General features: G+C 25.1%; 10 protein-coding genes across 10 annotated transcripts in view, besides 15 other annotated features; 6 read left to right on the top strand and 4 right to left on the bottom strand.

The window, feature by feature from the left end:
- Window positions 1-59: part of a microsatellite that runs on past the window's edge.
- A 19-nt stretch (window positions 60-78) lies between these two features.
- On the top strand, window positions 79-1,653 carry EDI_216820 (uncharacterized protein; the record flags this gene model as incomplete). Its single annotated transcript, XM_001738748.1, has 1 exon — window positions 79-1,653. The coding sequence occupies one exon, from the start codon at window positions 79-81 to the stop codon at window positions 1,651-1,653; it is 1,575 nt and encodes a 524-aa protein (XP_001738800.1).
- Window positions 527-549: a sequence feature (AT_rich).
- A 20-nt stretch (window positions 1,654-1,673) lies between the features above and the next one.
- Window positions 1,674-1,729: a sequence feature (AT_rich).
- An 11-nt stretch (window positions 1,730-1,740) lies between these two features.
- Window positions 1,741-1,768: a sequence feature (AT_rich).
- A 44-nt stretch (window positions 1,769-1,812) lies between these two features.
- EDI_216810 (uncharacterized protein) lies at window positions 1,813-2,470 on the top strand (the record flags this gene model as incomplete). Its single annotated transcript, XM_001738747.1, has 2 exons — window positions 1,813-1,896; window positions 1,946-2,470. The coding sequence occupies 2 exons, from the start codon at window positions 1,813-1,815 to the stop codon at window positions 2,468-2,470; spliced, it is 609 nt and encodes a 202-aa protein (XP_001738799.1).
- Window positions 1,913-1,941: a sequence feature (AT_rich).
- Window positions 2,471-2,502: 32 nt separating the features above from the next.
- Window positions 2,503-2,622: a sequence feature (AT_rich).
- EDI_216800 (protein serine/threonine kinase, putative) lies at window positions 2,616-6,053 on the bottom strand (the record flags this gene model as incomplete). Its single annotated transcript, XM_001738746.1, has 1 exon — window positions 2,616-6,053. One exon carries the CDS (start codon window positions 6,051-6,053, stop codon window positions 2,616-2,618), a length of 3,438 nt encoding a protein of 1,145 aa, XP_001738798.1.
- Window positions 3,105-3,132: a sequence feature (AT_rich).
- Window positions 3,606-3,635: a sequence feature (AT_rich).
- Window positions 5,930-5,961: a sequence feature (AT_rich).
- Window positions 6,054-6,218: 165 nt separating the features above from the next.
- Window positions 6,219-7,691, bottom strand: EDI_216790 (uncharacterized protein; the record flags this gene model as incomplete). The annotated part of the gene is made up of 1 exon (XM_001738745.1): window positions 6,219-7,691. One exon carries the CDS (start codon window positions 7,689-7,691, stop codon window positions 6,219-6,221), a length of 1,473 nt encoding a protein of 490 aa, XP_001738797.1.
- A 266-nt stretch (window positions 7,692-7,957) lies between these two features.
- Window positions 7,958-8,006: a microsatellite.
- Window positions 8,007-8,011: 5 nt separating this feature from the next.
- Window positions 8,012-8,032: a sequence feature (AT_rich).
- Window positions 8,033-8,114: 82 nt separating this feature from the next.
- Window positions 8,115-8,802, top strand: EDI_216780 (uncharacterized protein; the record flags this gene model as incomplete). The annotated part of the gene is made up of 2 exons (XM_001738744.1): window positions 8,115-8,591; window positions 8,638-8,802. The coding sequence occupies 2 exons, from the start codon at window positions 8,115-8,117 to the stop codon at window positions 8,800-8,802; spliced, it is 642 nt and encodes a 213-aa protein (XP_001738796.1).
- A 19-nt stretch (window positions 8,803-8,821) lies between these two features.
- Window positions 8,822-8,859: a sequence feature (AT_rich).
- On the top strand, window positions 8,858-9,262 carry EDI_216770 (uncharacterized protein; the record flags this gene model as incomplete). The annotated part of the gene is made up of 1 exon (XM_001738743.1): window positions 8,858-9,262. The coding sequence occupies one exon, from the start codon at window positions 8,858-8,860 to the stop codon at window positions 9,260-9,262; it is 405 nt and encodes a 134-aa protein (XP_001738795.1).
- Window positions 9,263-9,272: 10 nt separating this feature from the next.
- On the bottom strand, window positions 9,273-9,995 carry EDI_216760 (uncharacterized protein; the record flags this gene model as incomplete). The annotated part of the gene is made up of 1 exon (XM_001738742.1): window positions 9,273-9,995. One exon carries the CDS (start codon window positions 9,993-9,995, stop codon window positions 9,273-9,275), a length of 723 nt encoding a protein of 240 aa, XP_001738794.1.
- A 188-nt stretch (window positions 9,996-10,183) lies between these two features.
- On the bottom strand, window positions 10,184-11,410 carry EDI_216750 (uncharacterized protein; the record flags this gene model as incomplete). The annotated part of the gene is made up of 1 exon (XM_001738741.1): window positions 10,184-11,410. One exon carries the CDS (start codon window positions 11,408-11,410, stop codon window positions 10,184-10,186), a length of 1,227 nt encoding a protein of 408 aa, XP_001738793.1.
- A 237-nt stretch (window positions 11,411-11,647) lies between these two features.
- Window positions 11,648-11,738: a microsatellite.
- Window positions 11,739-11,790: 52 nt separating this feature from the next.
- Window positions 11,791-11,821: a sequence feature (AT_rich).
- Window positions 11,822-11,914: 93 nt separating this feature from the next.
- Window positions 11,915-14,131, top strand: EDI_216740 (Rho/RAC guanine nucleotide exchange factor, putative; the record flags this gene model as incomplete). The annotated part of the gene is made up of 1 exon (XM_001738740.1): window positions 11,915-14,131. One exon carries the CDS (start codon window positions 11,915-11,917, stop codon window positions 14,129-14,131), a length of 2,217 nt encoding a protein of 738 aa, XP_001738792.1.
- Window positions 14,132-14,194: 63 nt separating this feature from the next.
- Window positions 14,195-14,225: a sequence feature (AT_rich).
- An 80-nt stretch (window positions 14,226-14,305) lies between these two features.
- Window positions 14,306-15,099, top strand: part of EDI_216630 (3-ketoacyl-CoA synthase, putative) — a gene marked incomplete at both ends in the record, with an annotated part of 930 nt that continues 136 nt past the window's right edge. The window contains one exon of the mRNA XM_001733390.1: window positions 14,306-15,099. This exon is cut by the window's right edge and continues 136 nt beyond it. Within this exon, the coding sequence (XP_001733442.1) occupies window positions 14,306-15,099 (794 nt within the window).

The raw sequence follows: 15,099 nt of genomic DNA, 5'->3' as shown, positions 1-15,099 counted from the left end.
GTTTAAATATAATAAAATTATTTGAAATAATTAACTAAAGAATAAAACAAAATAAAATATTATATCAATCTTAAGAGCATGGAAGACATCGAAACAGAAACAATTAAATATTTTTATGCTACTAGTGCGTCTATAAGTCCATTTATTGTTGGTGCTCTTTTCCTTAATTTTGTATATTTGTTTTTAAGAATGCCATTTCATTCTTTTATGTTTCATTTACACTTATTATTATTTTGTGGGTGTTTTATATTGAAAATAGCTATTTATTTTGTGCAACCATTTTTAAAATCATATTTATTTTGGACATCACAAACATTGTTATATTGTGGATTGACATATACTATTTATTCTATTGTATATATTTTTTTTACTCAGAGTAATAAAAAGAAATATGTTAATAGTGTTATTTTACCAGGAGGAGTTTTTTATTTTATGTTTGTAGTAATGGTACATTCATTATGGTATAAATGGGCAACAACAATTATGTTAGTATACACTGCATTATTTTGTACGGTGTTAATGGTTGTAATTTTATTATTTATATTTTTTGTAAGATCATTCGGTTCAAAAAGAGTAGTATTATTTGTTGATATTATATTGTTTATTGTAACATTTATTTTATTTATTGATATAATTAGTTGTATTGTATCTACAATTGTTTTATATCCAGGTTGTTTTATTCATCCACTTACTGATTTAATAAATTCATTATTAATAACATCATTAGTTGTTGTTTTGACTGATGGTTTATTATTTTTTAGGGCATTTAGTGGATATAAAGGAATTTTAGTAGATGAAGAAAATACACTTGTTACTACAAAAACTTCAATTGATATTGGATTTCTTCTTCACAGACAGGCAATTAAACAAAATGAACATAGTGTTGTTGGTTCAACTATTTTTCTTGGTAAAACTGTATCATATAAACAAGTCTCATTAGAAGAATTATTAAATCCAAAAACTTTAAATGACGATTTATTAAAATTAAAATCATTACATCATCCTAATATTCAACAAACAGAAGGACTTTCTATAACTAATTTAAATGTATATGTTATTTATAACCATCATTTCTTACCATCAATGGAATCAGTATTTGAAATAAAAGATACATTCAGTGATTATCAAATTATACAAATTATGAAAGGATTAACTAGTGCTTTATTAGAACTTCAAGATGAAGGAATTCTTCATTTTCATTTTTCATTATCAAATATTCTTGTTAATGAATCAATGGATAAAGTGATTATTGTTGATTTTTTACCTTATATGAAATGGTGGTTTACAACAGAAAATGGAGAACTACCCTCAACGTCAATGTTTGGATCTGAGGACTTTATTGCTTCTCATAAACAATATATCATTAATTTAGTTCATTGGATTTTTTATAGAATGATTGTTGGTAAAAAAGCTACAAAAGATATTATTCTTGATCATGTCCCTCAATCTAGTTTATTTTATACTACTTTGAAACGATGGGTTAATGAATCTAGTTTTATTGGAATCAATGCAATGTCAAATGACATTGCTTCACTTAAACATCGTATGCTTGGTGAAGATGAAGAAGTATTAGAACATAGTTTTGAAGTAAAGGAAATGCATCACCCAGAACGGGAAGAATTAGATGAAAACGGTATTATTGTTAATGAATAATTGAACAATTTTTAATACTCAAAAAAATACAATAATAAAATAATAATAATATTATAATAAAAATGTATTTTTATTTCTACTTGAACCAAAAAAAAATTTTTTTTGTAAAAAAAAAGAAAGAAAAGTTCAACTAGAAATCCATTGATAAGAATTGGTTTAATGCAACTAAATAATACTTTTATTAAAATTGAAACTGTTGGTAGTCAGGGAAGTGGAAAAAGTAGTATTATTTATCGCATTATGGTTTGTTTAAAATTCGTTTAAAATAATTTAAAATAGTTATATTTTGTAGAATAAAGAGCCACGTCAAGGAATCACTACAATTGGATGTGAAGTTAATTCAGTAGTTGTAAATTTTGAAAGAAGATTATGGACATGTAAATTATGGGATATAGAAGAACGTTTAAGAGAAGCAAGTTTAGCAAAAGGAGTATCAACACCACCTGATGCATTACTTATTATTATTGATTTAACTCAACCAACATCATTTGAATGGGCAAGAAATTATATTAGTAATAAACTTGGAATAGAAACATTTGGTATGTTAATTGTTGGTATTGGAAATAAATGTAATGACAAAAAGAAAAACGTTTCATCAAAAGAAGTAAGACAATTCTTTCAACAATATCATTTTAAATATTATGAAACCGATGTGATTGATAATGTTGGTATTTCTCAAATGTTTTGTGATACCATTCATTCAATTGTTGAACGAAGAATAGAACAAGAACATGAAATTCATCAAGACAATGAATTACTCAATGAATTTAGTCAATCATTAACATCAGAAGATATAGAAGATTGCAAAGTCGTTTAGATTATATAACAAACAAATAGTATTAAGATGTGTATTAATAATAAAAAATAATTATTGATTTTATTTATTGATTACACTTTTTTTTTTAACGTTATTTAGATTTTATTTAATTTGATTTTAACTTCTTAAATACAATGTTTTTTTTTTAATTAGAGTACAACTTTTGGAGTTGAGAAATAACTTCTTCTACAGTTATTCGTTGACTTGGTTCATCAACCCAACATTTCTGAATAATTTTATATTCCTCATCATCTATTTTATTGGTCTTCATCAATCTTTTTCCATGAGTAACAAAATCAGCTATACTCCATGCAAATGGAAATAAAGGAGTATTATATGGTGTTTTCCAATCTAATATTTCATACATTGTAATAGCAAAAGCAAAAATATCAGCTGGTTTTTTATAACGTCCACTATCTAATATTTCTGGAGCTGTGTATGCAGGTGTTCCAATTCCTTTCGTGAATGTTAAATTTGTTAACAACATATTAACACTTCTTGATGACCCAAAATCTGTCAATTTTGCATTAACTAATAAATTTTCATCTAAAGAAAATAATAGTATATTATCTGGTTTAATATCTCTATGTAAAATACCATTAGAATGAAGGTATTGAATACCATGTGCAGTGTCTAATAAACATTTATATTTAAATTTTTTACTAAAAGTATCAGGTTTGTTTACAACAAGATTATGAAAACTACCATATGGAGACAGTTCAGTAACAAACATAAAAGTTGAACAATTAATAACTGATCCATAGAAATAAACAACGTAATCACTACGAAATTGGTAAAGTAATTGTGTTTCTTTATAGAACTGTTCAGTTTCATTTACGTTTAAAAACCTATCTCTAATTTTTTTAATTGCAACTGGATGTCCTTTATATGATCCTTTATACACAACTCCTGTTGACCCTTCACCAATTTTTTCAAATTGTTTTAAGTCATCTTCATTAATATAACATGAAACTTGAGTATTGAGTAATAGTTTTATATAAGAATATTTTGATTTATGTAATATTATGTTTTTAACATGTATTTTAATAGTAGATTCTTCTGTCAATGTACAAAAAGGAAAGACACAAACTTTAATTTTACACATCTTCTTTGGTTTAAGGTTAACAACATCTGGTTTAAATTTTATTTTAAATTTGTTATTTTTGAATGAAATAAGTTGAATTAAAATTGGATGTTTTCCAGAGTTGCCAATATAAATGGATTGAACAGAAATACTTCTGACAGGAATTGGGTTATCAGTAGAGTTGAAAGTTATTTTACTTAAGTCACATACAATAAAGTCATCTAAACGGTGTTGTAATACTTTTGTTTTAGACATATTTTCTAAAGTATAATTTAACTTGCTTTTCTTTAATATTCTAAATCTCAAAAGAGTCAGAGATATTATAATAGAAATAAGAACACCCAAACAACAGATGGCTCCTATTATAATTAATGTTAAAATCCATAATGGAAGTGAAAAATTAGAACAATAAGTATCATCTATTATAGTATGTCCAAATGAACACTTAGTACAACGAGAGTTTTCTGCTTTAATACAATATGGTATTTTACTGTAATAAATACATCTACCTGAATACCAAACAGTTTCATTAGCACATTTATCACAAGTAAATCTATCATTACATGATATACATGAATCTAAACAATTATCGCAAATATTATTATTCAGATAATAACCGTCATCACATTTAGAACAACCTTTTTCTGTTATTTCTACAGCACAACCTTGGATAGTTGATTTAGGGACACATACCTTATCTCCATTTTTAAAATTAGTTGAGTTACAAGTTAAACAACCATTTGCATTATTACATGTTGAACAAGAAATATCACAATCAATACATGAAACACCATCTCTATAATATCCATTTTTACATTTTACACATTTACCATTAATAGAGTAAAGGGAACATCGTTCAGAAATAATTGAGTCTGTTTCACACATGTGATTTGTTAAATAATATCCAGAATCACAACTAAAACATTTATTTTTCTCTAAAAGGCATGTTTTACAATTAGAATCACATGGTTTACATACTCCTTCAGATGCATAATATGAATTTTCACATCTAAGACAACCTACTTGAGTATTAGTTTCACAGTTTTGAATAGATTTATAACATTGACCATTAAGAAGAACAAAACCAGGTTGACAAATAATACATTCTTTTGTTGAAATAGACCTAATTTGGCAATTTTCAATTTTCTCTTCACAATAACCAATAATATTTGTAGAATAATCATCAGTACAAATACTACATTTTCCATTTTCTTGTTTTTGACAATAAGGAATTCTACAAGTCCCATCTTTTTGAAGAGGAGTTCCATCATCACATCTTTCGCATTTAGTTGCTGAACATTGAGAACATTGGTTTCCAAATTGTTTACATGAAATACATATTCCATTTAATTCATAATACCCATCGTCACATTGAATAATAGAATTTGTTCCAACAACTAATGAATGTTCTGAAATTGAACAACTATTGTCATTTAAAATATAATGAAGATCTCCATTGCATTGATAACATTTTGATTCATAAGATAAAACACAAGGTTCGTTAATGTCATAATCAGTACATATATTATTTAAAACTCTTCCTTTTTCACAATAAACCAAGTGATTATTTGTTGAATGAGATTTATCACTTAACATAACACAAACACCATCTATTGATAATAAATAATCATCAGCACATACAAAACACATTTCATTGTTACACCATTTACAATGAATATCGATACATGGAAGACATGATGTAAAATCAGAATTAGGATAAGTAAAAGAAGGACATTGAATACTAGCTTTTCTAAGACAAATATTTTGATTATTTTTAATAAGACCAAAATGACAAAATGAATCTGAATCAGTAGTTTTATATCCATTAACTGAAAGAAGAAGAATTGGAAAGATAGAATTAATATCTAAAACATAATTAGTAAATAACTCTCCCATATAAATAATAAATGATTCTTTTGTAAATAAAGTAAATGACATTCCACTAACAGAAAAAGTAGAAGTTGTCAATATAGTTTTTTCATAAGAAGGAAAACTTACAGTATCATCTAATAGAATACAATATCCATTTTGGTCATGAGTAATTTGTTGAATAACTAAGTTTGTTGAATTTGATTGAAAAGAAACCATTCCAGGGAAATGAGCGATTTGAGATTGACAAGTAACACTAATAAGATTATTGTTTTCTTCAAAATATAAATTTGTTATGAAATCATTAATTTTTGTTGTAATAGGTACATTTGGAAAATAAAGTTCTTTAACAGAAGTATTAATAGAACAATCAGAACCAAAACATGGACAATCTATTTGAGTAAAAGGATATTCTAATTGATAATCATATGAATTTTTCCAATATGTACCATTAAGTATACAAATAACACGTTTATTAAATATAACTTTTGGACAATATCTAATTCTTTTTTTATTATTAATGAATTTTAAATATTTTGTTTCAATAAAAGTATCAGAAATTGTTGAACTACTTATAATAAATTCAAAACAATAGTCCAATGAATAATCAATCAATATTGAACTAATCATTAATTTAGTGTTATACAATCTCCATAATTCACTATTTTTTAGTGTGGAAATGATAAAATGTGTATTTTCTTGTATATCTAATATACTTTGACTAAGAGAATCGTTTTTAACGCCAATAATAAAAAATGATTCTTCGATAGAAATTGGAGATTTTGTATGAATTACTCATTGATTTAAAATTTCTGTTGATGAATCTTTCATTGAGATAAATGAATTTTGAAATGATTTAAAAGTATCTATGCCAATAAAGGTAGTATCGATTAAAAGAAGCTGAAAATAATCAGATATTGTAACAAATGTAGAATGAATAGAACTATGTTTACTATCGATTATACCTTTATTATTTCCTTCGATGGAATTTAAAGAAACAAAAGAGTCAGAAAGATGTAGTGATGAATTATCATAAATAGACAGAATTGCAAATAATGAAGATGAACTTTTAATATGAAATATACTTGAGTTATAAAGAATAACATCCATCAATGGTTCAGTAGAAATTATTACGTTATTGAATAATAATTGTGAATCATCAAATAATATAATTTGCCCACTTTTTTGTGAAATAAAATAAGAATCTTCTAACAAAATTTTTGTTCTGTTTTTGAGAATAACTTTTGGTGTTGTAAAATAACAGTGTTGTGATATTTCCATAACACTATTATCATTAAGTTGTAGACCTGTAGATGATGTAACTTGACTATTATCTTTCATTATTAATTTTGAATAATTATAAAGACATAACGATTTACTAGTATGCATTTTAGAATTTTCACCAATAATAACTGATGATTTATCAAAAGCGTTAAAATATACTGCATTACTAATGGATGCTTGTTCTTCAAGAAAAATAGTAGAACTATTATAAATTGTAACATTACTTCTAAAACATAATAATTTTCCATTTTGAAGAGTTAATATTGATTTATCATATAATTCTAAATGAATATTGTTAAATAATAAATCTCCATCAGTATTTAAAAAATAAGAATCGAAAAGTATAAATGATGTTAATTGTCTAATTCCTGGAGATTTTAAAGTAAATAATGTTGATTGTGTTAAATTTATTTGAGAAATATAAAAGAATGAATTTTCGAGCATATGAATTGTAGAATTATAACAATTCAATTTACCTGTTGATAAATTTTCAACTACAATTTGAGCGTCTTGAATTGTTAAATTTGAATTAATTAATGTCAATGTTTCTTTAACGGTAAAAAGTTGAGAATTTTGAAGAAGGATATTTGCGTTTATAAGTGTTAATACATTATCAAAAGTTAGTTGACAGTATTTGTGTAATTGAACATTATCGCCACTAAATACTGAATAATCTCCATGTATGAGTACTGTACTATATTCTTCAAATATTAAAATTTCTCCATTATCAAGAGCGCCATATTCAATAGTAAAAGAAAGTGTATCACTAATAAAAATTTTTGGAATGATATTAAATTGTTCAGAACATTTTCTAGAATAAATAAAGTTTTGTTTCACAGAAATTTCACGACAATTTATCGGTTGAATTGGTTCTCCAAATTCGTCTATATATCCATCAAGACAATTTTCTGCTATAGGAATGCACAGTCTCTCAGAGTTAGAATATAAAATAAAAAGTAATAAAAGGGACATCTTGAATGACATTTTATTGTTTAAAATTAGAAGATAGTTCTATTAAAAGAATTCTTAAAAAATCCATAAACTCTTTTTCTGTTGTTATCTTGGACTCCTCAGTTATTTCTATTTTAAATCATTTTATCTCTTTCTCATTGTTCCTCGTTTGTTCTCTATTCCTTTTTAACAGAACAAAACTAGAATTATTTATTATTTCTTCATTTATCAACTAGTTGTCAGAAATAAAAAATACAAATCCATTTTTGTAACTTGTTTTATTTCAACCCAAACTATACTTTTATTATGAATTTATTTTACTTTATTATTTTTTAAATTATCTTATTTACCACTTTTTTTTTTTAATTAATAATGAGATACATAACAATTATAAAATTGAGGAATTATATTAAAAAGAACTTGAAATAGAAAAGACAGTTTATAAAAAGAATAGAAATGGGTGAAGATGCATTGGCATTAAAGATATTAGAATCAATAGGAAAAGGTAATGAGATTTTTTTTAGTGAGAAAGATCTTCAAGGATTTGGAAAAATCACAAATCATAGAATAAATGAATTTAAAAAAAGTCTTCAAATTTTAGAAGATGCTAAAGTAATTCAGAAGATTACAAACCATGATGAAGTTTATTACATTCCTCCAAAAGAAAAAAAATGTTCTCAAGGAGCAACTAGAAAATCTACTTCATCAACAAAAGGTAGGCTTCATGTGTCTGTTACACCATCATGTAAGTATAAATTAAATAGTCAATCAACTATTGATGATTTACCAAAAGATATTAATGAATTAAAGTTATTAAAAGTTGAATTAATTTGTAAGCATAAAAAAACAAAGGAACAACTAAAAGCAATTGAAGCAAAAGCAAAAAGTGCAAAGAAATGTGAAGGAAAAAATCTGGATCAGTTGATTAAAAAAGTTTGTTTATTTTTTTTCTAAATAGAAAAAAATGAGTAATGAATAGTGGAAATCTATATCTCGAGATTTATTAGTTGATATTCAACATAACGAATTGTGCAGAAATGAAGATGGTGAACAGTTTTCAATGGGAGAACTGATTAAACGACTTGACATTGATTCTAGAGTGATTGGTTATGATCCAGAGGCAGATGAATTCATTGATAATTAATTAGTATGTGATTTTTGTGATTTTTTTTTAAAAAAGAACTTTAAAATTTAATTTAATGGAACAGATATCTGAAACCATAGATTTAACTGATGATCACATTGACATTATTGATGTAGATGTACTCAGAGAACCAGTTCAGAGAAGAAGATTTGAATTAAATATTGATCCATTATATATTAAAGAGAGTTACAGACAAAAAGGTTATAGTAGTGATGAAGAATCTGAAGAACAAATAAAAATAGAACATAGGAGAATTGAAGAATTAAAACCAACAAAAGAGTTAGAAGGAATTAGGTGTCCTATTTGTTTTGACCTTACACGAAATGTAATGACAACAAAATGTGGTCATTTATATTGTTCAGATTGTCTTAATATTATTTTTGATACTCCAGGAGTACATTATTGTCCTATATGTAAACAAAAAATAATTAAAAATTCATGTCATCGTATTTTTCTATAATAACATTAAATTAATAGTGAGGGATTACTACACTAATTGACTGAATTTTCATTGGTCTTTTAAAAAAGCTCAAAAATGAAGCATTGTAATAGACAGTATTAATTATTGAACTTAACTTTAATGTAAAAGAGTTTGTAATCCAAAATGCTCCATAAACAGATAAAAGTAATGAAGTGTTATAATGTAATTTACTATGTGTAACATCATTCATTAATGGAAATTGTTGTTTTGGATAAATTAATTTTGTTTTGTCAGGATCAAGAATAAATATATTATCTACTTTAAGATTAAGAATAGATGGTTGATTATGAAAGCTAATTCCTATAACTTTTCTATTTTCCAAAAGGCAAAAGAGAATAATATCTTGTTTAAATTGAATGACTGAATTTAATTGTCTCTGACTCAATTCGTCTTTATGTGAATAATAAATTACTTCAAATGAATTTGTTTGAAACAATGCCTCTAATCTAATTCTTTTAAAATCACAATAAAATGGTAAATCAAAATCATCTATCTGATCTTCTTTTATTCTTTGTTTAAAAGAACATTCTCTATTAGAATTCTTCTTAATAGATGTTGTTAGATTTTTATTCTTATCTATTTTTTGACATCTCTTATCTTCTTGGTGTGTTATTGTCCTTTCATTATTTGTAATAATTTTTGAAGGAATCCCATTTAATTTTATATTGAAGAAATAATTTCTTTTTTGTTCTGTAACTTCACAATTACCCATTGATATTTAAGATATTTCTTCATACCCTTTAAATAACAAATAATTAACTTCTCACATAGTTAAAAATATCACTTTTTAACCACCGACAACTAATTCTTCATCATTATTAGAAAGAGATATTCTTTTTTGACTTATCAAAATTTCCATAATATTATTAACTAAAAAGTATTTTAAAACAAATGAATAAATTACTTAATTTCACGTGAATGAACTTGGGAAACATGTTTTTGGAGTTTACTAGAATTACCCATATCTGTTCCACAAAAAGGACAAGCAAAAGTTGGTTCTTCTTCTGTACAGAAATGTTTATTCACGTGACTCTCTATTTGGTTAATAGGAAATTTCTTAGAACAAACAGGACATTCTGATAACTCATTACTTGGTTGTTTAGTTTCACTAGGCTTTGTTTCAACTGAACTTGGGGTGGTTATTGGTTTAACTTCAATTGGTGTTATTATTGGTTTAATTTCCATTTGTTTTGGTGTTATTATTGGTTTAATTTCCATTTGTTTTGGTGTTATTATTGGTTTAATTTCAGTTGGATTTGTTTCTACTTGTTTAACTTCAACTGGACTTGGAGTTATTGGTTTAATTTCAACTGGACTTGGAGTTATTGGTTTAATTTCAACTGGATTTGTTTCTACTGGTTTAGTTTCAACTTGTTTTGAACTTATTGGTTTAATTTCAATATTTTTTGAATCAACAGGTAATTTTTCTGTAGCAGGAGTTGTAGACAATGAAGATGAAACTATTGGTTGGGGATGAGAAGTACTTGTTTGATTAATACTTGTTGATTTATTAATTACTGGAGGAATCTGAATTCCATTATTCAAAGATTTAATATTATTATCTCCTCTGTTGATGTGTTCAACAATATGAGAAATTACTGAATCAATATCTATTAATTCTTGACAAATTAAACACTTAATTGTATGAGGTATATTGTTAATTGAAATACCATTTAATTTTTGACTTTCGAGTTCTAGATGTTTTTGTTTCTCTTCAACAATATCTTTATTATTAAGAATTTTTTCATTTAGACTTTTTATCTGTTCAATTTCCTTTCCTTTATTTTCATTATCAACTTTTATTTGGCTAAGCTCTTTAGTTTTTATTTCAAGTTGTTCTTGCAATTGTTTAATCTTTTTTTCTTTCTGAATATCTTCTTCATTTAACTTATTAACTAAGTCTCTAATCTCGGTAACTTCTTTTGATAATATCATTACACTTTTAAGAATTACGTTTTGGTTTGTTATTTCTTTTTCAAGACTAACAATTTTTTCTTGCATTTCCAGGTTCTTTCTTTGACTCTCAGCCCATTGTGTATCAAAGTAATCAAGCTTTCTTTGGAGCTCGTCAAATACAAGAACTATTCCATCGTCTTTTAGTTGAACATTTATTAACTTTGATGTCATTGATGTTTATTAATTTTTTAGATAATTTCTTTTTATGTTGTTCACTTTTCTTGTTTCAATTCCTCATTTTAAATCAAAATAAAATCAAGAATAAAAAAATCCCGATTATTTTCAATTTTTTCCTTAAACGTAATACCATTTCTAAACATCATCAATAAAGTCATGATAAAAACAAATGATGAATAAATAATGTTATTATAGTAAAAAACAAAATTGATAATTTTTATGACAATATTCTAAAAATAGAAATTTATTTTTAAAATGAGAACAAGAACAAAAACAAAAAAAGAAAAACAATTTAAAGAGAATATGTAATAAAAAATAAGAAAGATGGTTAAGAAGAAGAACGAAGAGTAGTGAACAAAATTAGTTGTATAACCAAAAATATTTTTGATAATAAAAAATTAATAACGAAAAACCGTTTATTAATCACGTATAAAACAAATAAATTTTTTTTTTACGTCCATATCTGTAAAATTAAAAATCAGATCTTTTTATTGTTAAATGCAAAGCATCGAACAATATCTTTTACCAGACGTATCTCTTAGTTCTAAAGAATTAGCTATTGTTACTCAATTAAATACATTAATTAGTGATCCATCAAGTCGAGAGAATGGATTATCTTTTATATTAAAAAGAATATCACAACCAATGTTCCGAGAATTTTTATTGAGGGTTCATCCACAATTATATACACATCTTTTAAAAAGTTCAAATGATGATTTTGGAACATTACAAGTTTCTTTATTTATTGTACATGCATTATCAATATATCCTTATTTCATTAATTTATTAGTAAAGTATGACATAACTGTTTTTGAAGATTTAAAAAGTTTATTACAATCAAGAGATGATCCAAGTATTACTGCCCATACATTAGAAATTGTATTAAATGCTTCTACAAGTATTGAAGATAAAACATTATTACAACCTCTTATTGACCCTTTACTTTCTTTTTTTAGAGGAAATGTACAACATCGAAATTTAGCAGGAAAGTGTTTATGTATATTATTAACTTGTTCAGCAAATCAAATCAGTTTCGTAAAACAAGAAGGTATTTATGCAATTCTTAATATACTTTATTCTCATGTTTATGATGAACAATTACTCGCTTCTGCAATGCTTCTTCAATTAATTAAAACACCAAATAAAGAATTAGCTGTAAAACTTCGTAAAATAGTTATTTTAAATAATGTTTTACAACTTATTAAACCTCTTATATCAACTGGTGGTCAATTAACAATTCGTGTATGGCAAATTAGTGCATTATTAACACTAGCAACAGGATATGAAAAAAGATTTATTCAATCAGGTATCTTTTTTGATGCAGTAGAATTAATTGGAGATCAAAATGATAAAATAAAAGAAACATTACCATGTGCACTAACTGTTATACTTGCTGTAACAATTGACTCAAATCTTCTTGATGTATGTCGTGGATTTTCATTAGCAGATAGATTAAGAAATTGTATTGAACATTTAAATCAATATGATCCATCATTAAGATTAGTAATATTAAATATTATTAGAAATCTTGCTGTTGATGAAGGATTAAGAGAAGAACTTCAAACAGTTAAAATAGCAAATTATTTGAAGACAAGTTTAAATGATAATAATTCATTAGAAAAAGCACGTATAGAAATATTAACACTATTAAAAGAAAATATAGAACCAACATCAGGAATTACTATCGGAAGAGATTCAGTTGAAGTAAAACGATTTGCTGATATGAATATGAAAAAAACACAAGCAAAACAAATTGTAGAAGAAATTGTTACGACTGAACAAGAATATTGTGAACATCTTAAATGTATGGTAGAAGAAATAAAACCAAATTTTCAATCAGTTTTAACTGAAAAAGAAATTTATGACATTTTCTCTAATATTGAAGATATTTCAAATTATCAACAAAAATTTCTTAAAGTATTAGAAGAAAGATGGGAACAACAAAAAGAAAGAGAGTGGGTTGAAATAGCCGATTTATTTGAAAGTTATTTTTGTGAAGAAATGAAAGAAATTTATAAAGAATATATGACTCGTTGTAATCAAGCAAATGATTATTATCAAAAATTAAAAAAAGAATCAAAAAAAGTAAGAAAAGTAGCATTAGATTTAGGTATTAAAAGAATTTATATACCAACATTTTTAATTTACCCAATTCAAAGATTACCAAGATATTTATTATTATTAGAAACTTTATCAAAAAATGTACCAGAAAATTATGAAGAACATAATAATTTATTATTAGTTAAAGATAGAGCAAATAAAATAGTTAATTGGCTTAATGAAGAAATTAGAAAATATGAAAATGAAGTTTCTTTGAAACAATGGACAAATAAACTTGAATTATCACCTGTGGATAATAGAATATTTCTTGCTGAATTTCATCAAGTAATGGTTAAAGCAAGTAAAATGGTTAATGTGTGTAGTATTATTCTTTTTAATGACATTGTTATCTTCTTAAAAAGAAAGAAAAATAAAGACAAAATTTTAAATCAAATTAATTTGATTGATTTAAAAGTTTTTGAAGTAGAAGATGAAAAAACTACTTTTATGTTAGTTTTTCCTTCTCCAACAAATAATAGTGAAGATCAAAGATATATGCTTTATCTTTCTAATGATGAAGAAATGAAAGTTATCTTTTCTACACTTAAAAAAGCTGTTAACTTAGCAAAGACTCAAAAGAAAAATATGATTTCACGAAGTGTATCATTGATTTGAAACATTGTATTGATTTTATTTTTTCCATTCATTTTATTCTTCTTATTTTTAAAAGACAAATAGAAATTAATTATTAAATAATATTATTAATATAGTATTGAAAACTATTAAAAACCCTTGAAATTTTTTCTTTCTTAACAAAAAAGATATACAAGAACTTAGTTATTTAATTTAATGTCAAGTGAACAAGACAAAGAAAGAAGTTTAAAAGATTATTGGTATCCAAAAGAAATTGGAGAACAAAATGAAATTTTACCATCATTAAAAGCTAATGTTAATAGAGGATCAGCTTTAACTAGAGGAATTGACTTTACAGTAACTAGTATTTTATATTCAATTCCAATAATAATTCTTTATATAAGTTATAAGACATGGTATAGTTTCCTTGATGTTAGTAATGGAATTTTTGTAGAAAGTAATAAATGTGTTCTTATTGTTGGATTTGTAATTATTCTTGGATTAATTGCAGGAGGAGTTTATTATTGGGCTACAAGAAGAAGACAAGTTCTTTTAGTTGATTTTGCTGTAGCATGGCCAGATGATAATCTTAAAATTACAGCAGATGGAGTAAAAGATATTATTGTTAAATGTGGATTATTTGAACAACAATATATTGACTTCCAAACTAAACTTCTTTATAGAACAGGACTTGGAAATGAAACATATTTACCAAGACCATTCCATGAATATCCATTTAAAACAACTATGGCATTATCACGTGAAGAATGTGCTATTGTTATGAAAAATTGTTGTGATCAATTATTTGCACAAACAGGAATTGATCCAAGTAAAGACATTGATATTGTTATTTGTAATTGTTCATTATTTAATCCAACACCATCAATTTCAGCTATGTTAATGAATATGTATAAATTAAAACAAACATGTAAAAATTATAATTTAGCAGGTATGGGATGTTCAGCTGGACTTGTTTCTATTGATTTAGCAAGAGACCTTCTTAATGTATA

Source organism: Entamoeba dispar, genomic scaffold (assembly GCF_000209125.1).
Source record: "Entamoeba dispar SAW760 scf_1105229461679 genomic scaffold, whole genome shotgun sequence".
NCBI lineage: Eukaryota > Evosea > Mastigamoebida > Endamoebidae > Entamoeba > Entamoeba dispar.
This window is presented reverse-complemented; position numbering and strand designations above follow the sequence as displayed.